This window comes from Tympanuchus pallidicinctus, unplaced genomic scaffold (assembly GCF_026119805.1).
Source record: "Tympanuchus pallidicinctus isolate F22 unplaced genomic scaffold, pur_lepc_1.0 scaffold13, whole genome shotgun sequence".
In the NCBI taxonomy this organism is placed as follows: Eukaryota; Metazoa; Chordata; class Aves; order Galliformes; family Phasianidae; genus Tympanuchus; species Tympanuchus pallidicinctus.
This window is the reverse complement of record NW_026294648.1, coordinates 15,242,152-15,263,402: the sequence shown is the minus strand read 5'-3', so window position 1 is coordinate 15,263,402 and position 21,251 is coordinate 15,242,152. Positions and strand designations below refer to the sequence as shown.

Genomic DNA, 21,251 nt, shown 5'->3' with positions numbered 1-21,251 from the left:
AAGCCACAAACACTGCAGGACAGCCATTATGCTCATCCCAGCCCTCCAGCTCCCAGTGCTGTCACAGAAGTCTCATCCAAGGATGCCTTCAGGCTCTCTTTGGGATAAAAAGCCCAACATGCCACATGGAATGGGGCAGAGGGGCTGCTCCGTGACCCCAATTCTGCCCTTCCACCCCACTTAGACCAGAGGCTGGAGGAGAGGAAGAACTACCATTTCTGACGTGGGGCTGTGTTTACCTCAAAAATACTCTCATTAAATTCCTCTTTGCTCCTTGGTGTACACTCTAGATTTACCCTGAAGAGAATCTGGCATTTGCAATTGCATTAATCATTTTTCCTTTGGCAGCAAGTGAAAGGGTTTCTGAACTGTACTCACAGAACAGAGCCACAAAAGCGTGCTTAGCAAAACACATTCATGTAATCTATTAAAAATTAACAAATCTCATTAGCATTATTAATTGAAAGCATCAGAGTTCTTGGGTCCCATTCCCCTGTCTGATATCTAGATGTACTGCCTGGGAAATGACCTGCTACCTAAAGGAGCTAGGAGAAAAGAATTAGGAACAAGGAGCTATCCAGGAGTAGCCCAAAGCATCCACAAGGGCAAGACTCAAGGAGAAAGAAAGGAAAAGCTGGAAACAATAGATTATGAACAGATGCAAAGTGAGGCAGGAGAACTGAGTCAATGTCCCTCCACATCCCCCAGTCTGTTCCCAACACTGATTTCTGGAGACCCCCAAGGCCTAAACCCACAAAGTGTTCCCTTCTGATCACTCTGCTGTCACCTGAGACATCTAGGACAGCCTTGATTTTGGGAGGTAACATTCTTGGGAATAGCAGAGCAAATTGAAATGCTCCAAATTTCTTCTAATGATGAAAAAGCAATTAATGGCACCAAACTTTTCTCCACCTTTGCTCCTGCAGACCCTGCTGGCATTGAAATTAATGGTGTAGCCAGGACCTCTTCCACAATGGGACTGACCTGGGCTTGGGGCAGGCACTCTGAGACTTTTCCATGTGCATTACAATGCAGTGAAAAGATCAACACATTGATCTTCAAACTGCTGTTGGCACGTGTAGCCAAAACTCTTTGCTACAACACAACCAGGACAGGCAGCTTCTGCTGATGTTTGATTCTCCAAGCTAGGGACATTCGCTGACCTCTGTGTGCTACAAAGACCTGCCAAGATACAGTCCTAAGGGGAATGCCAATGGCCCTGGTTCCAGCTAAAAGCAGCCCTCAGGGAAGGAGGATGTTACTCAATGCTAAATCAGAAAACTCACAGTGGTGTTAGGACACACAGAGACATCTGACATGTTCTTTTATGACTCACTGCATGTGAGAATCAGCCTTGAACCACGGCCAGGCCACAGAAATTGGGGTTCTTGGCATCAAGAGGAAGTGCCATCATCCCTGGAGATGTGGCACTGAGGACATGGTTCAGTTGGTATGGTGGGGATGGCGTGGTGGTTGGATGTGATGATCTTAGTGGTCTTTTCCAACCTTACTGATTCTATGAAGGAGGCAACCAGAGAAGTGCTTCTTCAATCAGAAGGGACTGGGGCTTTGCACAATGTGCTCATTCACTCAAAAACCAGATTCCTCCAGGCCACCACTCATGATGCCAAGTTAAACAACTGGGATGAGGCTTCAGGTGACAATCCAAAAATTTGGGCTGAGAACTGCCCTATGGGCTCAGCCCCCCAGTAGTGGGCAGGTATGGTCACACATCTTTCCTACTCCTGAAGCAGCAACCCAAAGTTTTGTGCTCCTCATCCTCCTGGAACAGCCAATGTGGAGTGAAAGGCAGTGCACACAGAGCATGGGTTGAGGTGAGAGCACTGCCAAGGAAAGGGAGCTGAGAGGCTCCAGCACTGCCCAGCGTTTTTAATTGCATTAAGCTGCTAAACTAAATAAATAAATGCATACAAACCTGGCTTGGAATTAAAACTGCGCTAAAGTAACTCCAACCCATAAAAGTGGAGTAATGCAGGAGGCCCTGGGAAACATCATCGTGAGCAGCTTTCCCACTTTATATAGAAAAAGAAGGGCTGGGTTCACAGACTGGAACTTTTTAATGGCTCCAGGTCGTATTCACTGTGCCGTGTGCTGGAAGGAGCCACGGGAACAGCTGCTGAAGTCTGAAACCAGGATCTGGCTTTGCACTTCTGCAGCGAGAGAGCCCCAAATTAAACCCAAATGCTTACTGGGTGCACGTAACATCTGACACAAACCCAGGGCTCGTTCCGGTTCGTGGGCAAAGCACAAACCCTGGTCCCAGAGGTGGTGCCCATGGGAAATCCAGTGTCACCCAACCGAACAACAGGACACCATGTCTACAGTGCAGAGCTGGACCCATCCCACTTGCTCTTCCATTGGAGCCAAGGGGCTCCCCATGCACGGTCACACAGGAGCACCCAAATCACTCAGAAATCCTGCAGCTATCAGCTCAGCGTTGAGGTAGGGAGTGGACAACACAACGGTCTCCAAGCTCCAGGTCCAGGAGCTCCTCCTCCCCCTCCACTCTATCTTCAGCACTCCCAGCTCAGCCTCAGGAATGTCACAATCACAGTCGAAAATCAAAATAAAAAGGCTACGTAATCCAGTTTGTAAATCCCTTGAAAAATACAAAATCCTCTATAAAACGGATTACAGAGATTAAAGATAGAAGTTTCTTGGAAATCGAGAAGCATGTTTCAGCCTCCCTCCTCTCCTCACCCTCCCAAGAAAGGGAACAGAGGCTCATGGTACTCCTCCCACATATGGTGCTCAACCACACTCCTTCCCAGCAGCAACGTGCCCCTTGTCTGCAGGTGGGTGTTCCTTCTTGATTTTGCTCTTGATGCTGCTTTGGGACATTATCTGCTGCATTCACCCAATGTGCATTGGTGGAAATGGGAATGCAGGTGGAAATCTCCCTGCATCAGGGAGAGGGGGAGATGCCCACAAGCCTCCTGCATGCTTTTTTCTTCATATCTTTCCAGGCAGGTCCCAGCAGGCTCTGGGGAACAGTGCAATCATAGGCTGGAGGGAACCTCAACGCTCACTCAGCCCCAATCCCTGCCATGAGCTGGGTGTCCCAAACCAGATCATGCTGCCCAGGGCCCCATCCAACCTGGCCTTGGGCACCTTCAAGGTTGGGGCACCCACAACTTCTCTGGGCTCTGCAAGCTGCAGGAGTCCAACAACAGCCACAAAGGGACTTTCATCCCTGCAGGCAACCAGCTGGAAATCATCCCCCTGAATCAAGGCACTCTTCTCACAACCCAGATGTTCCCCTTGGCTGTGCCAATGGTGACGACGTTATCAGCTGGAGAAAGCCCAGACACGCATGTGCTGGTTATTACTCTGATAAATTAATATCTTGACACACAGACGGTGGTAGCAGATCAATTTCCTGTTGGGAATTTCCACTTTGTGAGAATTTCTGTACTGCCATTCTTGTTTGGAACAACCAGAAAGATGGCAATATTAACAGCAGAGCACGCACTCAAGTTCCCAACCTGGTATTGCTCAAGGATTGGTGCAGCTGCAGATGCCTGTCGGGAGCTGCAGCCCAGTCACTCTGAATGATGATCACAGAATAAGGATCAAAACACAGCTTGATCAAAAGGACATTTTACGAACACTGCAGCCAGAGTTGAGTGCTGATGTGAATACTTCCATTCGCCTTTATATTTGCTCTGCTCAGTGCTAATAAAATTAACACCCTTTTAAATAACACGTTCAATTTTTATTTGCTTCATGTTTGTATGCCTTACGGCTTTGAAAACATATCCTCTGAACCTTTCCATCACTTGTTGAATGGCGAGCTGTGCGAGGGTCAGAAAATCACTTTCTGCAGAGGAAGAAGTGGGCTTGGTGCTTGTATTGCTGCTTCACCTGCTTCACTTGCATTTTTCCACCAAAGGTTTTCCTTATTTCTTCTTGTTTTGTGGCGTGGTTTGTTTTGTTCCCCGTGAGAGAGGCCAAAGCAGCCAGACCTTTTCTTTCCCCAGCAGAAATCACTGTCTGTAAATAAACAGTTAAGAACTGAACCGAGCACCAGCAGTGTCGATGCTCCTTTGAATGCAGACAACAGAAAAAAAACAAAGTGGTGAAAAATTCAGCCTCCTTTCTGCTCTTACACTCACACATTAGAGGGAAAATAAACTTTCCAGCCCAGGACAGGGAATGCCTTATTGGTGCAGTGCAGCCATTTAATTCTAGAGATGTTCATCTCAAAAGCCAGAGCAGAAAAAATATTTTATCCCCTTTTATTTATTTATCTTTTTAGTGCCAACTCACCTTAGCTGAAAAGCACATTGAGATTGTAATTATGGGAAGGCCTCATCGAGTAGATCTGTAAACTCGGGCTATTGGTCTGAATTACTGGAATCAGCAAGGCTCATTTAATGTGGCTGTGCAAAATAGCTCAGATTTGGAATTTCTTAATGGCCTTAGGAGAAGGAGCCTTTATGCATACTGCAATCTAGGCTTCATTCTTAGACCAAATTCCTTCTCATAGATTTTGTGAATGCCCTGTTTTGTAGCCAACACAAACTCTGTCCAGTAAAATAATGTAAGGACTCAGAATGAAAGGAGATTAGCTGTTCCCTGCTCCTGTTATTTTAAAGCAGAAATAACTTTGGCTTCTACTGATTCATAGACAAAGCTTGAAATGCAAAGCATGCTCAACTCTAGATTCAGCATGAAAAGGGCCTTAAAATATTCCCGAGTGCAAGTAATGGACTTATTAGAGGGATGAAAAGAGGCACTTTTCACAGAACCCCAAGCTCTTTAGTCCTGTCATATCAATAATCTTGCTTAAGAATTTCATTCTATTTACATTTTGTTGCCTCCAAAGTATCCTGCCCGACTGATATGAAACGAAACTTTTGCACGTTTGAAGAGCTGCTTTATTCCTGGTAGCACTCAGCAGCACTGTGCTGAATGGCTGTGGATCACCCAGCGTGTGCGTGCCGACGTGTGGCACAGCGATGTTGCCCAGCACACACCTCCATCTGACAGCTCACAGCCCAGGAGGTGATTCTCAAGTCTTGCTTAAAAGCATCATCTTTAAATAATGACAGTCGGCAGTGCTGGAACGCGCTGTACCTGCAAGCTGTTCTCCTCTCCTTTATGTTTTACACCCACAAAAACAAAGCTGACAATGAGAGGGAGAAAAAAAAGCTTTACGGATGTCAGGAAAGAGATCTGCCTGGCTGTCTTTCAGCTATCAAAATACACTGTTTTTTTTTCTTTTCTTTCTTTTTTTCTTTTTTAATGGGTTAACATAAAATCAGCACTTAACTACAAGAAGTAATTTTGCCCAGAGACCCCAAAGTGACAAGTGGCCCTTCCAGGACACCTCTGCATGGTGCATGGCATTGGGCAATGGACAAAGCACAGGGACTGCATCTGCCTCCCAACCCAAGGCCTCACAGCTCACTGCAGGCACTAATTACACTCTCTGCTTTGCAGAGATTAATTAAGCACTGCAGCCCCACAGTCCCTGAGAGCCGAGCAAAGCTTCCATTCGCTGATGACTCAAGCTGAGTGTAGATTGCGATGTGGATCCGTGAGCATCAATGGGAGAGCAGGGAACAGCATCCGAGTGCCCTAATTGCTTTGCAGCAGCATCCCCCTCCTCTCCAGGATGCTTTTAATTCCTCCAGACGGGTCCCAGCATACCCCCTGCATAGGGACTGTTCGAGGCTGTGCTCTGCAATGCTTCCTATGGCAAGACATGGAAAACCAGTGTGCTAGAAACAAAGTCCCACAGCCACATCTCAGTCCCCCAGCACCAAGACGAGCAGCCTGCAGACCAATGGACACAAGCATCTCCTCAGCTCCTCCAGGAAATCGCTGTTTCTTTAGCAATAAATGCCCAGATGAAGTAGGTGACAACTGCGTAAAAAAATATGATATCTGTGCACTGGGGAGCCGGATGGCAAAAGGGGATTGGCAGCCCCTGCAGCTCACAAGAAGTGCTAGCTGTGCTGCAGCTGTAGCCTGGGAAACCCATTAAGACCACATGGGGTGTCAGATTGTATGTAACATGAGTGCTGGGCTCACAGGCACCGCATGACGGCAGCCCCACAATGGAGCAGGGCGGAAAAGGGACCAAAGGGACCGGAGGTGACCAAGTTTCTCAGCACATGCCTGAGAAGGCAGAGCCTTCACCTCCTGAAATACGGAGGAGCAGGTGAACCAGCACAACCCCCTACATTGCAGGCTTGCCCCGAAAGAACTGAGCTGCAGGGGAAGTCAGCAGGATGCAGAGGATGCTTGAAATGCCACAAAATGATGGGGTGGTTCAATATGAGAAAGCTCCTCTGCCCTATATCTCCCACTGCAAGGTACTGCAGAGCAAGCACTGAGTTGCACAGAGAGGAACGTACCAGCATAGCTGTGCTCCCACCCTGCACCAAAGCACTGAGCTCCAAAGGCAAGAAGGAGGGAAGCACTGCTGTTAGGTGCTAAGATGCCACCCAGCATGGCATCTGACATCCTTGTCCCCCAGCTCATCCTCCTCTGCTCCAGTAACCCCACCAATAGTAACATTGGAGAGGACATGGTCCCATGTCAGAAAACTGCTCCCAGTCCTTGAAGTGGAGAAGAACAGCACTACAGGTGGCCAGGGAAGTTCCAATGGATGGAAGTGACTGAGGAATCCACAGGCAATCCCACACTGCGATCCCAATACCCCATATCCTACACCACAGAACACAGATAAGTATTTTTACAGATAAGTTTCTGCACTTTAATGTATGCCAGGGCTAATCTTACTGCCACTAGCAACTGAAACCACCCTCCCACCTCCTGCTTCCCACCCCAAGAACAGCAGTTTCCATTCCACACAGAGAAATACCTCCTTGCTATCTTCTTCTTTTCTGATTTTATCTGTTTGTCAGTACACAGAACCATTTTTCTTCTTTCCACATTTTCTAATGAATTCTGGCAGGGATGGAGCTGTTTGTAAATCACGCAAGTATTTGTTTTACTGGAAACATCTGCTTTAACACATTTGTCTTGAAAAAACATTTTTTTAAACAAAGGTATTAAGCTGCAATGTAAATTGGGCACATCTGTTTATGAGTCACTGCAATAGCACTGCCTCCAATGCACCAGATCACACGGATCTCCAGGGGCCTGATCCAGCAGAAATTGGAAACTTACAGCTCGCTCCGCTCCCTTTTCCGGCACTACTTCCCATAGAGCACTGCTGGCTGATTCAATAAATTAAGGCTGCTAAATAAGAGAGGCCTACTTAGCATCTGCTGATAGCACGAAGCCCAGTGCGGCAACGTGCTCCAGCTCTACAGGTTGCCCAAGGAGGCTGTGGATGCCCCATCCCTGGAGGCATTCCAGGCCAGGCTGGACGTGGCTCTGGGCAGCCTGGTCTGCTGGCTGGTGACCCTGCACACAGCAGGGGGTTGGAACTGGATGAGCATTGTAGCCCTTTTCAACCCAGGCCATTCTATGATTCTATGATGATTCTATGCACACCCAAACTGTGTTGGTGAGAGCACCCACAGCACTCCCAGCTGTGGAGAGGGCAGAGCCCCACACACAGCCCCACGTTTGTTTGCTGTGTGGCACGGCTGCACCTCGAGCCTCTCTGTGTCTTTGCAACAGCAGAAATAAAGCTACAAGGGCCAGGAGTGGCAGCTGAATGTGACATCAGCTGTTCCCTGACAACAGACACTGAACCAGGAGTGAAAGATTTGCCCTGAAAGCAGAGGGGAAGGGACAGTATTTCTGCTACAAATGAGTTCTTTCACATCCTCTGCGCTTGCCTTAACGGATGATTTATGGGGACAGGGGAAGAGGAAGAAACATTGCAGTCTGTGTTCTGCTCTGACTTCGGGGAGCATCCAACAAAACTTTTTTCTTTACTTTTTACCAGAACTATTTTACGTGGAAACCAGGAGAGGACAAACAAATGTACCAAAACTACAGAGCACTCAGAGGAGGGCTATCAGGGAGGCAGAGGATGTTACTCAGCCTCTGATGGAAACCACCGGCTTCCACCTGCCAGCTGCAGTCTGCATCACACGAAAGTCCAACAGCACGCTGCAGCAGATGTCTGACTCCCCATGCAGGAAGCATCTTCAGCCTCCATATCCATGGCACATAAGAACTCCAAAAGAGCTCCGAGTCCAGTGATTTTACAGAGACTCAACATACTGAGGATGTTTGAATTAAAACAAGAAGGAAGGGAAAAAAAAAAAACAAAAAAAACCAAACAAATGAAAAAGGATGAGCATCACAACGCAGTTGTGATTTATATTTTAGGAATCCCTACTGGGCCTCCTGTGCTGGACCTAAGGTGGTGACATACGTGCTGGCAGTCTGTCCAGCTGCCAAAGCAGCTGGAGCTCCAAGCAAGTGATGTCCCACAGCAACCAGCAGTACCTGCCACCACCATGCATCCATCCCAGCACATCTGGCCAGCAGCAAACAATGGCACATCATCACGCAAGGGAACAGCTGGTCAAGGGGTGCAGCAACACTCTGGGCAAGCACAGGCTTTCAGCAACCAGGGAAAGACAACCAGACAGAGCCTCTGGATAAAGGGAAAATAAAGGCACTGCTGGCAAGCGATGTCCTCAGCTGGGCTTGTAAGCATGACGTGTGCTGGGCACAGACCCAGGCTCCTGCTGCAGCTGCCCCACATAGGGGGACCCACGCAGGGAGCATCCAGGACAGTAAGATATTGTCAAGGGGCTTAAATACCACTGAAGTCATTTTCTGAAACAACAGAAGCCAGTCAAAATGCCAGATTTCCATTCCTGCAGAAAATGTGGAATGTGCTACTGTTCCAAAGCAGAACAAAGGCAAAATATGTACATAAATAAAAAAAGAAGAAAAGGCAAGATGACATAGAGAGACCAAAACATACAACTCCAACAAAAGTCATCAACTCATTTGGATTTCATCTTTCCTGTGGTATAATTAAATGCATAATCTGAAGCATACTTCTAGACAAAAAAAGCCTCTCTGAAGCACAAGCTGACAATGTGACATCCTGATATGGGCAAACAGGCTGTTTCTGCATTTCCCTGCTTGCAGGAGCAGAGAGAGATGCTTCAATTTATTTCCAAAGCAAAAAACCTGTCCAAAACCCCAGCATACTTCACTGCAGCTCAGTTCCAGCACAGAGGCATTTTCAAATCACAGCTTCCCATCAGAAAGCTTCCAACCTGCTCTAAGAGCATCATGGTGGCAGGTCAAATGTTGGGGACTGCTTTAGCCCCAGATAAGATATGCCGTATACTTCCAAGCTGGCAAGGCTGATGAATGTGGCTTTTGCAAATCCAAAAGCGCTTGGTTGCATGAAATCTTTTGCTACAGAATAAACCCATCTGCACTCTGCTTCAAGCCACAAAAGCCCTGCAGACCACAAGAGCTGGGGCTGGATGGTGACTGCTGAACACAGGCCACCAACACCCAGCACATGGGAAGGAGGACATCTCCCCTATGGCTCACAGCTCATTTATCTCCTGCACAAGGGGTCGTGGAGCTGGCGGGGGTCTGTGGGGAAATGGATGGAGCCAGCGCTCAGATGCACCTGGCTCAGTTCTTGTAACTGCTGGTGTTGGCCACAGCAAGGCTGGTAGATGGGTGCACACAGGTTGCAGCTTTCACAGCAGTTGAAGAGAACTTCTTCCTGACGAATGATGAATTCCCCTGTTTCTGACATGCACTGAAAGCCAACAGAGCGGTGTTGACTCAGTGACCGATCGTGCCCTGGTAATACACGAACTGACGAGTGATTTGCAGGCCAGACCCAAATGGAAGCTGTTTTTACTCACAACTACAGCAAAGCAAGGGATGGGGAGAAGAGAGAAAGAAGTGAGAATTAAGAGAATTAAAAACACAGAGTCCCGAGAGGTTTCTCTGGCGGAAACCTCCCAGTCTCTCTTTTCATTATCTTTTCAACAAGGGCTAAAAAACCCCCACACAGATAGGAGAGCATCAACCACCAGCACCAGACCCCAGGATCAGGTCCATGTAGGTGAGCACATGTTTACAGAAAAACCTGAAAAACAATTTTTAAGAGCATAATGCTCCATTTGCAGCAAGTAAAGACTTGCTGGATCTCAGGTGAGATCACACCTAAGTAAGCACCAGAGCCTTTGGATGCTGCCACAGTGCAATGCTGCAGGTTGGGCTGCTATGTCATTGCCAAGATATCCTGTGTAAAACAAACATGTTTGTTCAACGATTGAAACCGAGACGTCAGGATTTTATTTAAGACAGTCTGGAGAATTTCAGCATTTCTTTTTCCCTTTAGGGCTCAAGAGTGCTCTGAAGGCTGTAACCAAAGGTTTTCCAAGGGGAGGTGACTTCCACGGTTCACCTGAAGCAACATCTGTCTTCTCAGACATCTCCCTTAAAGTCAAGCTGAATGACAGCAAGGCAACAACCACAGCCGAGATCCCATCCTAAACCCTTGTGGTGAAACAGGGCCACTGACCCAACATCAATTGTGTTTGTAGTTTTTCACACAACTCCTCCACTGTGCTTTATGGGCAGATGCATGTCAAGGACATCCTGAGTAAAGCTGTGATTAATAGCCCGTTGATGGATCTTAGTACCATGAGTTTTCCTCTTGTGTTCTTGACTCCATACAAGCTCCAGGCGTCCCTGCTACACGATATCATAGAATCATTCAGGTTGACTCTAAGATCACCTAGTCCAACCCCCGGTCCATCCCCACTATATCACTAAACCATGTCCCTCAGTGCCACATCTACGAAAGCCTCCATGGATGGTGACTCCATCACCTTCCTGTTCCAAGAGGAACAGACTCACCCCTCTATCTGAGAAGAACTTTTTCCTAACATCCAACCCGAATCTCCCCTGGTGCAACTTGAGGCCATCACCTCTCATCCTATTGCTGCCACCTGGGAGAAGAGGCCAACTCCCACCTTGCCACAACCTCTTTTCAGGCCGTTGTGAAGAGTGATGAGGTCTCTCCTAAGCCTCCTCTTCTCCATATTAAACAACCCCAGTTCCCTCATCCACACCTCATAAGACTGAAAGTCCAAAACAGAACACAGTACTCAAGGTGTGGCTCCCATTCAAACCTTGCTGTTGCCTGCAGCAGTCCCCAGTGCTGTAGTGGGATGCTCCAGTGGATCCCTGTTTGGGATCTCATGCCACACCAAGAAGGGCCGTGCACCACAGCCTCATTTATTACATCCCTGTAATCACTCTTATCAGCTTACCTGCAGTAAGGCATTAGTAAAAGCTAAGCCACTCATGAATGGGGCACTCTCTCCTACGTGCAAAGTCAATCAACATGTTGTATTGTTATCGAGCTCACAGACAAACCTCTCTTTGTACAGCAACCAGCACAGATACAATGCCCTGGCTATCGGTGTAAGGTTATCTTGTCAGTCCATTAGCAAGAACCACCTGCTCTGCTTCTGTCTGAAATATCCCCTTACTGACATTCCTTAAAAAGAAATCCATTTAAACTATTTCATCTCTCCTGGAAGAAAAAAGAAGTTAGTATTGAGTCAGGAAGTGTGTTTCCCAGCTTCAGAAGAATTCATGCATTTTCAAGCCGCAGAAACACAGATTCATCATTCCTTACAGATAAATATGACTATCACCATTGCAACTGGGCAGATCTTTGCATACTTGAAATTGTTCAGATGCGTTCAGTCATGTAAAATGCTGCACTCAGTAACGCTTTAAAGATACATCAGCTCCCAAATTACACTGTTGAAAAGTGGCTCCTCAGACACTCAGTCATAAACTGTTACTCAGAACTCAGCCGCGTTCAAGCCCAAATAGAAGAAGGAAAACCTCTTGTCAGAAGCATGGCACATGAGAAAGCAATCCCAGAGTTACCAAGACTTGTGCATTTGTACAGTGCAAGAGCAGCAAGTCATTTCATCCAACCTTCAGTACACCTCACACAACTCCATTTCCCAAAGTCTCCACACACCGAGGCCAAGAACCAGCCTCATCTGCCCTGATGTGAGATTCCAGAACTACTGAGAACAACTTCTGCCCACACTGTGAGTGCGACACATGCGTTCATGGTCATGCGACTGTCAGGGATTTAAATGCCCTCCACTGATCCTGCTTTAAAGAATCTGCTATGCTACTCTTTGCTTTGGGTCAAAGTGGAAGCTGGCTCCTACAAATCCAAGATAAAAACTGCTTGGTCTGATTCGTACCTGCAACCACAACACTGAAAATGTTTGAAAGAATAAATCAAAATAAAATACAATTAAAAACCAGAAAAATACATCCAGTGGATTTACTTCCCGATTTCATAAACGTTCTCTGCATACACGTAGCTTACCTCAAGGTGCATTCTTATTTTAGGGGATGAACCTTCTTCAGACCTCCCATACCTTTGGAGGAACTCTCAGTATAGAAGTTGCAAGAAAGCATTAAAATGTACACATTATGTGTACAGCGAGGCCCAGCAGAGTCACATCACCACCAACAGCCAACTGAAGAGTGCTAGAAACATCCCTGCTCTGAAAGCCACCAATAATTTTCCCAGCCTACCAATAAAAAAATCATTGTTGCTGATTTCCATAGCGAGTTAATGAACTTGACACTCAATTACAGCTTCAGCCAACTGCTACCCCCGTCTCTTCTCGCCTGTATTTGGACAATGACAAAGAACACTTGACTCCTAACCAAATATTCGCTAAAAGGAGACATTTCAACAAACACAAACACTTGAAACAGCAAAGCAGTAATCAAGCTATTGCACTGTTTCAGTTGGTAGCATTCCAGCACTTCCATCGGGATAATCCAGCTGACATTTGGCCTTGAGACAGGACGGATGCCTTGTAACGCAGCATCTCTGCTGAAGGGGTATTCTGAAGTAAATTTGGTATTTTGAAATGACTTTTTCAGCAGATAGATAAACAACCAAAGGAACTGGCTGCCCAAGCATCAGGCAGAGCAGCATCAGCAGATACCTGTGGCTCGGATATGGGCACCCTGAAGGCATTTACAGAGAAACAAGCACTGCAATAAAGAATCTGAAGAGGTGATCTTGTAAATATTTTACATTTTGCTGGTCTGCCTCCAAGCAGTGAGCAAGCACCAGCAGACACAAAGCAGGAGAAAGCAGGCTAATGAGAGGAACGCGACCAAAGGAATTGGACAAGGCTTTCTGAAACAATTCTGCAAAGCAGATGCACCAGTGGTCAAGTCAGAAGCCATTAAAAAGTTACGGATCTTGGAAAAGAGAGGGCCATGCTATGTCTGGGTTTCAGTGTGGGCTGCACACAAACCCCACAGAGGAGACAGAGCAGAAAACAATTGAAGGGGAGAAAAGATGCACCCGAGCATCAAGCCAGCAAATGGGGCTCCAGCTGCAAACTCCCTTTGCCCTTATAAGCAACAAATGGAAATGAGAAAGGCAACACCCAGTGCTGCGCAGCCGGAGCAGTCAGGCAGGAGAGCTGTTTTACACACACAAACCACAGAGCCATCCTTACATATCTTTATTGCAAACATCCATCCTTATACCTCTCATGGGATGAGGCCAACTTCCCTTCTCAGGATAAACTATTTCTACTCATTGCTGCCAAATCCATCTGTTCCCAAGACAACTTTTGTTACTGCCTAACACAGATACTTCGGAAGGGTAAATCTTCCTCCTGTCCCCTGACCCTGCTTGCTGGATCACTTCAGATATTCCCGGGTGTTCTTCCAGCCACTAAAAGGCACATTTCCACCCAAAAATCTTCATGATCGCCTACAGGCAGCTCAGGGCAACACCAGTTCCTACTCCAGCTGCTCAGCACAGGAGCATCTCCAGCAACTATGTTTCATTTTCAGGCTTACTGGCAGCCAGTTCGGAAGTTATAAGTGGCATCATAAGTGAGAATGCCAGAGGTGAGCTAATTAGTGGGTGGCTGTCTGGAGCAGCAGCTTCCCCAGGCTTTGCTTTGGGTACACAGTGTAGGATGACTGATCTCAGCAGCGTGAGGACGTTTGTAAGCATTGATTTCTGGAGTACATTCACACCGACTAATGATTTGGGGGGAAATACTACAATTTATTCACTGGCATGCTTTGCCATTGGTGTGGCGTAAATACACGCACAGGTCTGCACACATCTCTATTTTTGGAGCTCCATGCACAGGGTGCCGGGTCCACAGTTACTCCATTGACAAACAGGAAGCGCTCTTCACTGAGCTGGAAGGCTTTCAATCCTCCTCTTACTGTAAACATTATCTGCCTTCAAAATCCTTAATGTGTTGCAGATGTGACAAACAATAAAAGACCTATCATAAAAAAAAAAAGAAAAAAGAAAAAAAGCTTGCCATCTCCGTGTTTCCCACTGGGGCACCATAATAATGAATTTATTAGCATACAGCACTCACCAACATATGTTTATAGTCACTCACAAACTTTTGACTTGACAGTTTACAAGTATGTTTAAATCATTAGCTTAAGTTGAGTGTCCAGTTATTACTGGGTCATTATAAATAGGAAACAAAGGTAGCATTTCATACAACAGGCGATAAATCAAAACTAGGCTGTATTCAAGAGTGACTTTGTTTGGGGATTTTTTGTTCTTTTTTTTAGATCTCCACATTTCCCAAACCTTTGGAGACCCAAACTGCAGGGCAGGAGAACCACAGAATGATAGAATCATAAAGGCTGGAAAAGACCTCTGAGATCCCTAAGTCCAACCCCAGCCCACCCTACCAAGTCCATAATCACATCCCTCAGTGTCACATCTCCACAGTTCTGGAGCACCTGTAGAGATGGTGACTCCACCACCTCCATGGGTCACCTCAACTACCAGCACAGACACAGCATCCCCAATGACTGGCTTTTTGGGTGGTGTACATTCTCATGCAAAGACCTTGGGCATGGCCAATGCTGCTAACGTTTTCACCCGGCCTCCATCCAAACCCAGCACCCATTTGCACACAGCAAACACACTGCAAATACTCAGTGGCAACACAACATTAATGCATCTCGTTAAAGCCTTTATCTTACACAGTGATCCCACTGCAAATGAGATTTTAAGGCAGGGCCAAGAACTTGTGGCACGCTGTCCAGACGTGGCCCACAGCCTCGCTGTGCAGGACCACATGCTTTTTGCTGTGCTGCCCTTGGATAACAGGAGGACACATGCAGCAGAGCTGCCTGCCAAGTCTATGTGTAAGGCAGAGCCAACACTCAGCAAGGGAGGAGTTCTCTGCTGCTATCACGGGGCCAGGGATATTTCCTCTTGAGCTGAACCAGACTGCTCAGAAAAAAGAAAACCAAGCATCCAAATGCATTCCCTCACTGCAAACCTGAGGGTGAGCAGGGAAATGCATTTGAAGAGGATTTGCATGCTTGATCACTCTGCTAGGACACCTGCACTGCTGGCCATCCAGCCTCGCTGCCTTCATGCTGCCGCAGGGAACCTCAGGAACTCAACCCCAGCCACTCCCAGTCTCTGCATCTCTATTACAGGGCAACCACCTTGGGGAGGAGGGAGACAAAGCCACGCCAAAAGCAGAAGTTCATTGCAAAAAGTATTTCCAGATTTCAAAGCCTGGCATCATTTCAAATCGGCATGCTAACCTAAAATTTAGAATTTGTGAAACTAGGGGGAGATGTGGAATGGTTTCTGGTCCCTTTTATTTTGTGTTACATACATATGATATGATGGAAAAAAAAAATAATTGAAAAATATCCCTTTCAAAGTAAAAAAGAAACATTCTCAGAATGTTGAAAGTATTTCCACACCATCAGCAACTTTTCCCAGGCTTGTTTCCAACATAAAACTTGAACAGTGTCACTGCTGCCTATCCAGTACCAACCAAACATGATTCTGCCAATGTCAGATCAACTTCACCTTTCTACTCCAAGGAAGAACACACAAAAATGAGCATCATTGCACACACAGCTGAGGAAGAACCAGAAAGTCTCTGGCCAGCACCACGGCACAGGGCTGTACTCCAGAAGCTGTGCCACCCAAACACAGCTCTCCCAGCAGCCTGATAGACTTAACTTGCTGGGACACAATGCCCCAAGCCATGGCTGCTTTTCCACTGTGTTAATATTTACCCAGTCTTAGCAAAGACAGCAGCAAACACCCTCCAGCAGAGTAGCAGAGGGAGGATAAGCCCTCTTTTCATGTAACATGTTCACATACCACATGACAAGAGAGGTCTAAACTGCCAGACAGGCAGGTTATCTGGGGATCAATACTGTGATTAAACCAGCCTACAGAGATAGGAGGCGGCAGAGAGGATTATACACAGCTGATGATATTATGGGGAAGGCTGGAAGAGGAAATTAGAAACACATTAAAATAGCATGGAAGTGTGATGCAAAGATGGTGGAAAATGAAACACGTATCTCTGCACTCAGCTCAGGACAACGTGGATCACCTGTGTTTCCTTAACATACACTTTGATATTGAGTTCTTGCATGAAAGAAAGGGCATTTTATCCTTCTCTGAATGATGCGTTTCTCTTTCGGACCTGGGTTGGAGAACTTAAGGAGCCTTTTCCTTCTCCAAACCAATATTTGAATATATGTATTTTATATATTTTACATAATGCGTCAATAATCTTTGATATGAAACGGGCATTTGATATTTCAGCTCTCACTTCATTAAGGATATTTTAATTATCCCAGGCCAATGGAAGGAAGTTTATAAACATCTGTGCTTCGTTTAAGAGCCCAAATTTCCCTCTTAAACTTCAAAGCTGTAAAGCTGATTTTATCCAGGTTCAGTTGTCTGGTCTCTCCAAGAGCACAGAGCTGGGACCTGCATTAATTGGGTCGAGCTTCCAGCCACTGCCCCCCAGCCAGCAGATGCCACACACCCACCATGGACATGGTGGTCTCACTGCTATGAGCAGGAGGGAGGATGGCAGCAGTTAGGGGGTCAGGGGAAGGCACCCACCCACCCACCCACCTTTCTGTAACTGCCCAAGTCGCAGCTGGATCTTCACTTCCACCTCCAATGGAAGGTGGTGACCTTTTTAATTACATAGCCACGAAGCATCAGGACACCTTACTGACATCTCGAGGAGATCCAAAGACATAGATCATACTGATGGTCAACGTTGTTGACCCTAAGGGTCTTGAGTGCTCAAATCACTTCTCAAAAATGAAACTTAGGTGGTTTTTTTTCTTGAGTTTGTTTTGTTTTTAAATTAACCCCATCTCCCTAAACTCCATGTCAGAAACAACCAAGAGGGTTTGCTGTACTCAGACCATCTTTATTGACTTTATGAATTTCTGCAGAAAGCAGAAAAGCTCACCTTTAAATTCCTAAGAGTAGGCAGCAGGGGATGAGCTGTACCTACAGCTCAGCAAAGCTGAACGCACCCCTGTAAGCCCACCTGGAGCAGGAAGCTGAGCAGACCCAAGAGTTGTCATCCAGACCTACTGACTCCAGAGGAACAGCCACCCCCAGAACCACTGTCCCCATTACCTGCTAAGAACCGGAGCTGGTTCCTCACTCGCAGCTCTCCATCTCCAGAGCCTCTGCCACAGTCATCTTCATCATCACAGTCTCCACTCCCCTCTTCCTCCTCCTCTGGGGTTTTGCCTGTAGCTTTTCGGTGGGGCAAAGCCGTCCCTTTGAGCAGCTGGAAGACAGGATGCATTGCAATCACTGAACAGCTCCCACCACCCTCCCTACTTCTTCATCTCCTGCTTGCAGGAGTGAGTGACAGGGCTCCATGGAACCACATCAGTAGGCTAGGTTGGATATCTGGAATATTTCTTCACAAAAGAGTGGTGATGCATTGGCACAGGCTGCCCAGGGAGGTGGTAGAGTCACTGTCCTTGGAGGTGTTCAAGAAATGTGCAGATGTAGCACTGAGGGACATAGTTAGTGGGCATGGTGGTGGTGGTGTGAGTTGGACTTGGTGATCCTAGAGGTCTTTTCCAACCTGAATGATTCCATGTGACCCTGGCGCATGCCTCATGCCAAAGCACAGAAGGGCTCTGGTTCATTCATGGGCAAACATGCACACAAAACGGAACACATAGGAGAAGGGAATAAAACCACACTGAGAAACTCCATGCCTTGGCTTCTCCCTGAGTGAAGGACATCTACCAGCCATCAAAGCCCACAGGTCAGCAGCAGAATGCACTTCCAGAGCTGAGCCAGATGAGCCCTGCGTGGGGGCAAAGCCCCCCGGGAAGTCAGACACAGAAGCAGTGGCACAGCTGAGCCCTGTCCAGTGGTCAAGGGCAAGCTGAGCTCAGCCCCAGGCTTGGTTGCTGCTGCACCACTGCAAGTCTTTGTGCTGCCAGTTCAACACAAAGTGATCTGTTGGAAAGCACCATGGAGCTGCTCTCAGGGATTATGGTCCATCTGAGGAGTAACATGTGGAACAAGAAATGACAGATCCCTCTGGCACTGCTTTGGGAAACCAGGACAGCTCAGTATGCTGCAAATCCCACAGCAGAGTACCCTCATCCCAGCATCATCCTGCTTGGGGCAGGCAGTGATGGGAACACCCAGAAGATGCTCACAGAGATGAGCTTCTAAAGTGCTGGATTAAGGCAGGATTTGACTTCCCCAGGGAAAGCAATGCAGTGAAAGAACCCATAATCCACACCAAGCAACTCCAACATTTCCAAGCAAAAACAAAATCAACAAAAAACAGCTCCAGAGCTTTAAAGACCTAATTGCTTCTGAAAGGTTGCACATCACTGAGCAGGGGTTGGATACCCGCACTGATGGTCAGGGTTGCTCTCAGCCACAGGTGGGAGCTCTCAGCACCATCCGTGCAGAGAGGCAGGATGAAACACATATTTAAGACATTGCCTTCCTCTTCCCACTGGCTTTCCTTATTTTGCTCTTGCTGAAAGAACCCAGTTATTTCATCACCAACCCAGCTTCCCTTTGAAAAAGTGTGAGTCAGCCCATTAATATAGGCTAAAAATTTCTGTCACTACCACTACACCATTAAAAGCCTCTCAAATTTAATCTCTGCTTTAAAAAAAATAATAATAATAAAGGATAAGTAACAGAGAAGATATTGCAAAACGGGAGCCTTCTGCTTACTTCAGGGCTTTAGCTGGTTCCAGCTATTGCAGCAATATGCCTGTCTTTCAAGGCATTTTTTAATATCTGGAATCTAGGTTATATTTTTAAACTATTAAGCAAGTCTTAGAAAACAGTTCCTAAAATATTTAGCTGCTGAAGTTTATACAGCCTTGGAGGAATGCTTTCAGCATCTGGCTCTCTGTCCACAGCAGTGTCCACATACCTTATTGTTTATATTAGAGCAGCACAGTGTAATGAAAAACAAATGGCTCCAAGTGAGACCACTCCAGCTCCCTGCTGCACCCTGTGGGGAGCAGCACCATGGCACAGCTCTGCTTCACAGGTCCATGCTGAGCATCACCCAAGGGTGACAAAGGGACATGGCAAGGATGAGGGCTTTCCCTTATATATGTGTTCCCAAATGTTAGCCTTGTACGCCTGAATCAGAGAGCATGGCACCACGGCAGTGCTAGCAGGTGAAGTGCAGCTCAGCTCCTCAAAACACAGAGATGTGTTTTCGTGGCCATCAGCATGCTTTGGCTCAGACCGCCCAAGCTCCCAAATCCAGAGTCTTCTTTTATTTAGATGTTTGCAGGCCTTTCCCAGAACACTGTGTGACCACAAAAAGAAAAAAATGATATGCATATATACACCAGTACAGAGCTGGGCGTAGCATGGGGCAGACCTCACACAAACCAAACACGGCGGCTCAGCCCTTATCGCTCCTTGCATTTCTCCCCTCCAAAGTCAGCCCACAGTGCTTAGGAAATGTTTGTAGAAGTCGTGCTCAGAGGCACAGCATACACTTGTTCTTGCTGCACGCAGACCTGATGGTTCTCACGTTGTGGGACCAAGGAGCACCATGGCTCATTCAGACACATGCCAGGAACAGACAACATCCGTGGAGTCTTGCAATGCTGTAAATAGAGACTTCAGCAACAAATAAGAACACCATAAATATAGACTTTGTCAACGACACAGCTAATAGCATAGCTCAGATCGGAGCATGTCAGCTGAAAAATACAGTGAACATGCCCCACATAATTTAGAACTCACTGCCCCAGTGCACCACCATTGCAGGATGCTCCCATTGCAGCTGAAGCATGAAGCACACCAGCAGGAACCTCACCATGCACCTCAGCAGCATAAATTCCATTACCCAGAAAGAGGCATAAGGAGCTTTCTGGCAGAGAGAATTAAGTTTTGGAATATTTTCAGATTTAATAAGCTCAGCAGGGGCGGGAAAATAGCAGAATTTTTCAGTTGTTTTCATACATTAAAATCACTCTCATATTACTATTTTTTTTCTTGGCATGCTATAAATTAGCAGCTTAATTTCTCAACCTTTATAGCCACAATGAAATGGGAACTTCCCAAGAAACAACACATGGGCCTCAGCATAGCCAAGCACTTGCTGACCATAGCGTCTGATTGGCACAGTGATGCTTGTGGGCACCAGGACAGCCTCAGCCTTGCAAACCTGCCTGGGCATCAGCTCACTCATACAGCATCATGTTGTACTGAGGGACATGATTTACCAGGAAATGTTGATGATGGGTGGACAGTTGGACTGGATGATCTTGGAGGTCATTTCCAACCTTGGTGATTCTGTGATTCAAAGGTCACTGACATAGTATGAAGCACAAGAAAGTCCTACAAGAAGAGCAGGGCCAGCAATGCCTCCTACCACATCCTTCACTGCTAGCACAGACAGGAAACCTAGTGATGGGTGGGAATCCCAAAGTACAATATTGGGCATTCAGATAGAGAGCACTGCTAGGCACCATGGCTTCAGCTGGCACAACACTGTGGCCTCACTGAACCATTGCACAGCCACCAGCACGGTCTGTGTGCTTTATGAAGTTATATTCAGAGCACTGAACATAGCTTCTCCATCCTTAAATAGCAAACAGAGCTGACTGTTACCCTGACATTACAGTTAATTCATGTCCTGTGGTGTACAGACTACGCTAAGAGACAGAAAATACATAGTCTGGTGATCACTAAAGTAGCATGTGAAGCAAGATAGCTTCATCTTAATCACAATTCACTCAGCTGCAAGAGTTTACAATCATATCTGCTCTTCTCTGCTAAACCATAATGGCAAAAATACTCTGTAATATACCCAGTGTAAACCAGAGTGCTAATTGTGGGAGCCCGTGCGCATGCACATGTCTCAGAGGTGTCTGTGGGGCACCCATCTCCCATCTGCACCGTAACCATGGGAAGAAGCACATGGGCCACATCCTAC

General features: G+C 46.8%; 1 protein-coding gene across 1 annotated transcript in view; it reads right to left on the bottom strand.

The window, feature by feature from the left end:
- Positions 1 to 21,251, bottom strand: part of GPC3 (glypican 3) — a 114,007-nt gene that overhangs the window by 6,448 nt on the left and 86,308 nt on the right. The window contains exon 7 of the mRNA XM_052673373.1: positions 17,432 to 17,588. Within this exon, the coding sequence (XP_052529333.1) occupies positions 17,432 to 17,588 (157 nt within the window). The remainder of the gene's footprint in view (positions 1 to 17,431; positions 17,589 to 21,251) is intronic.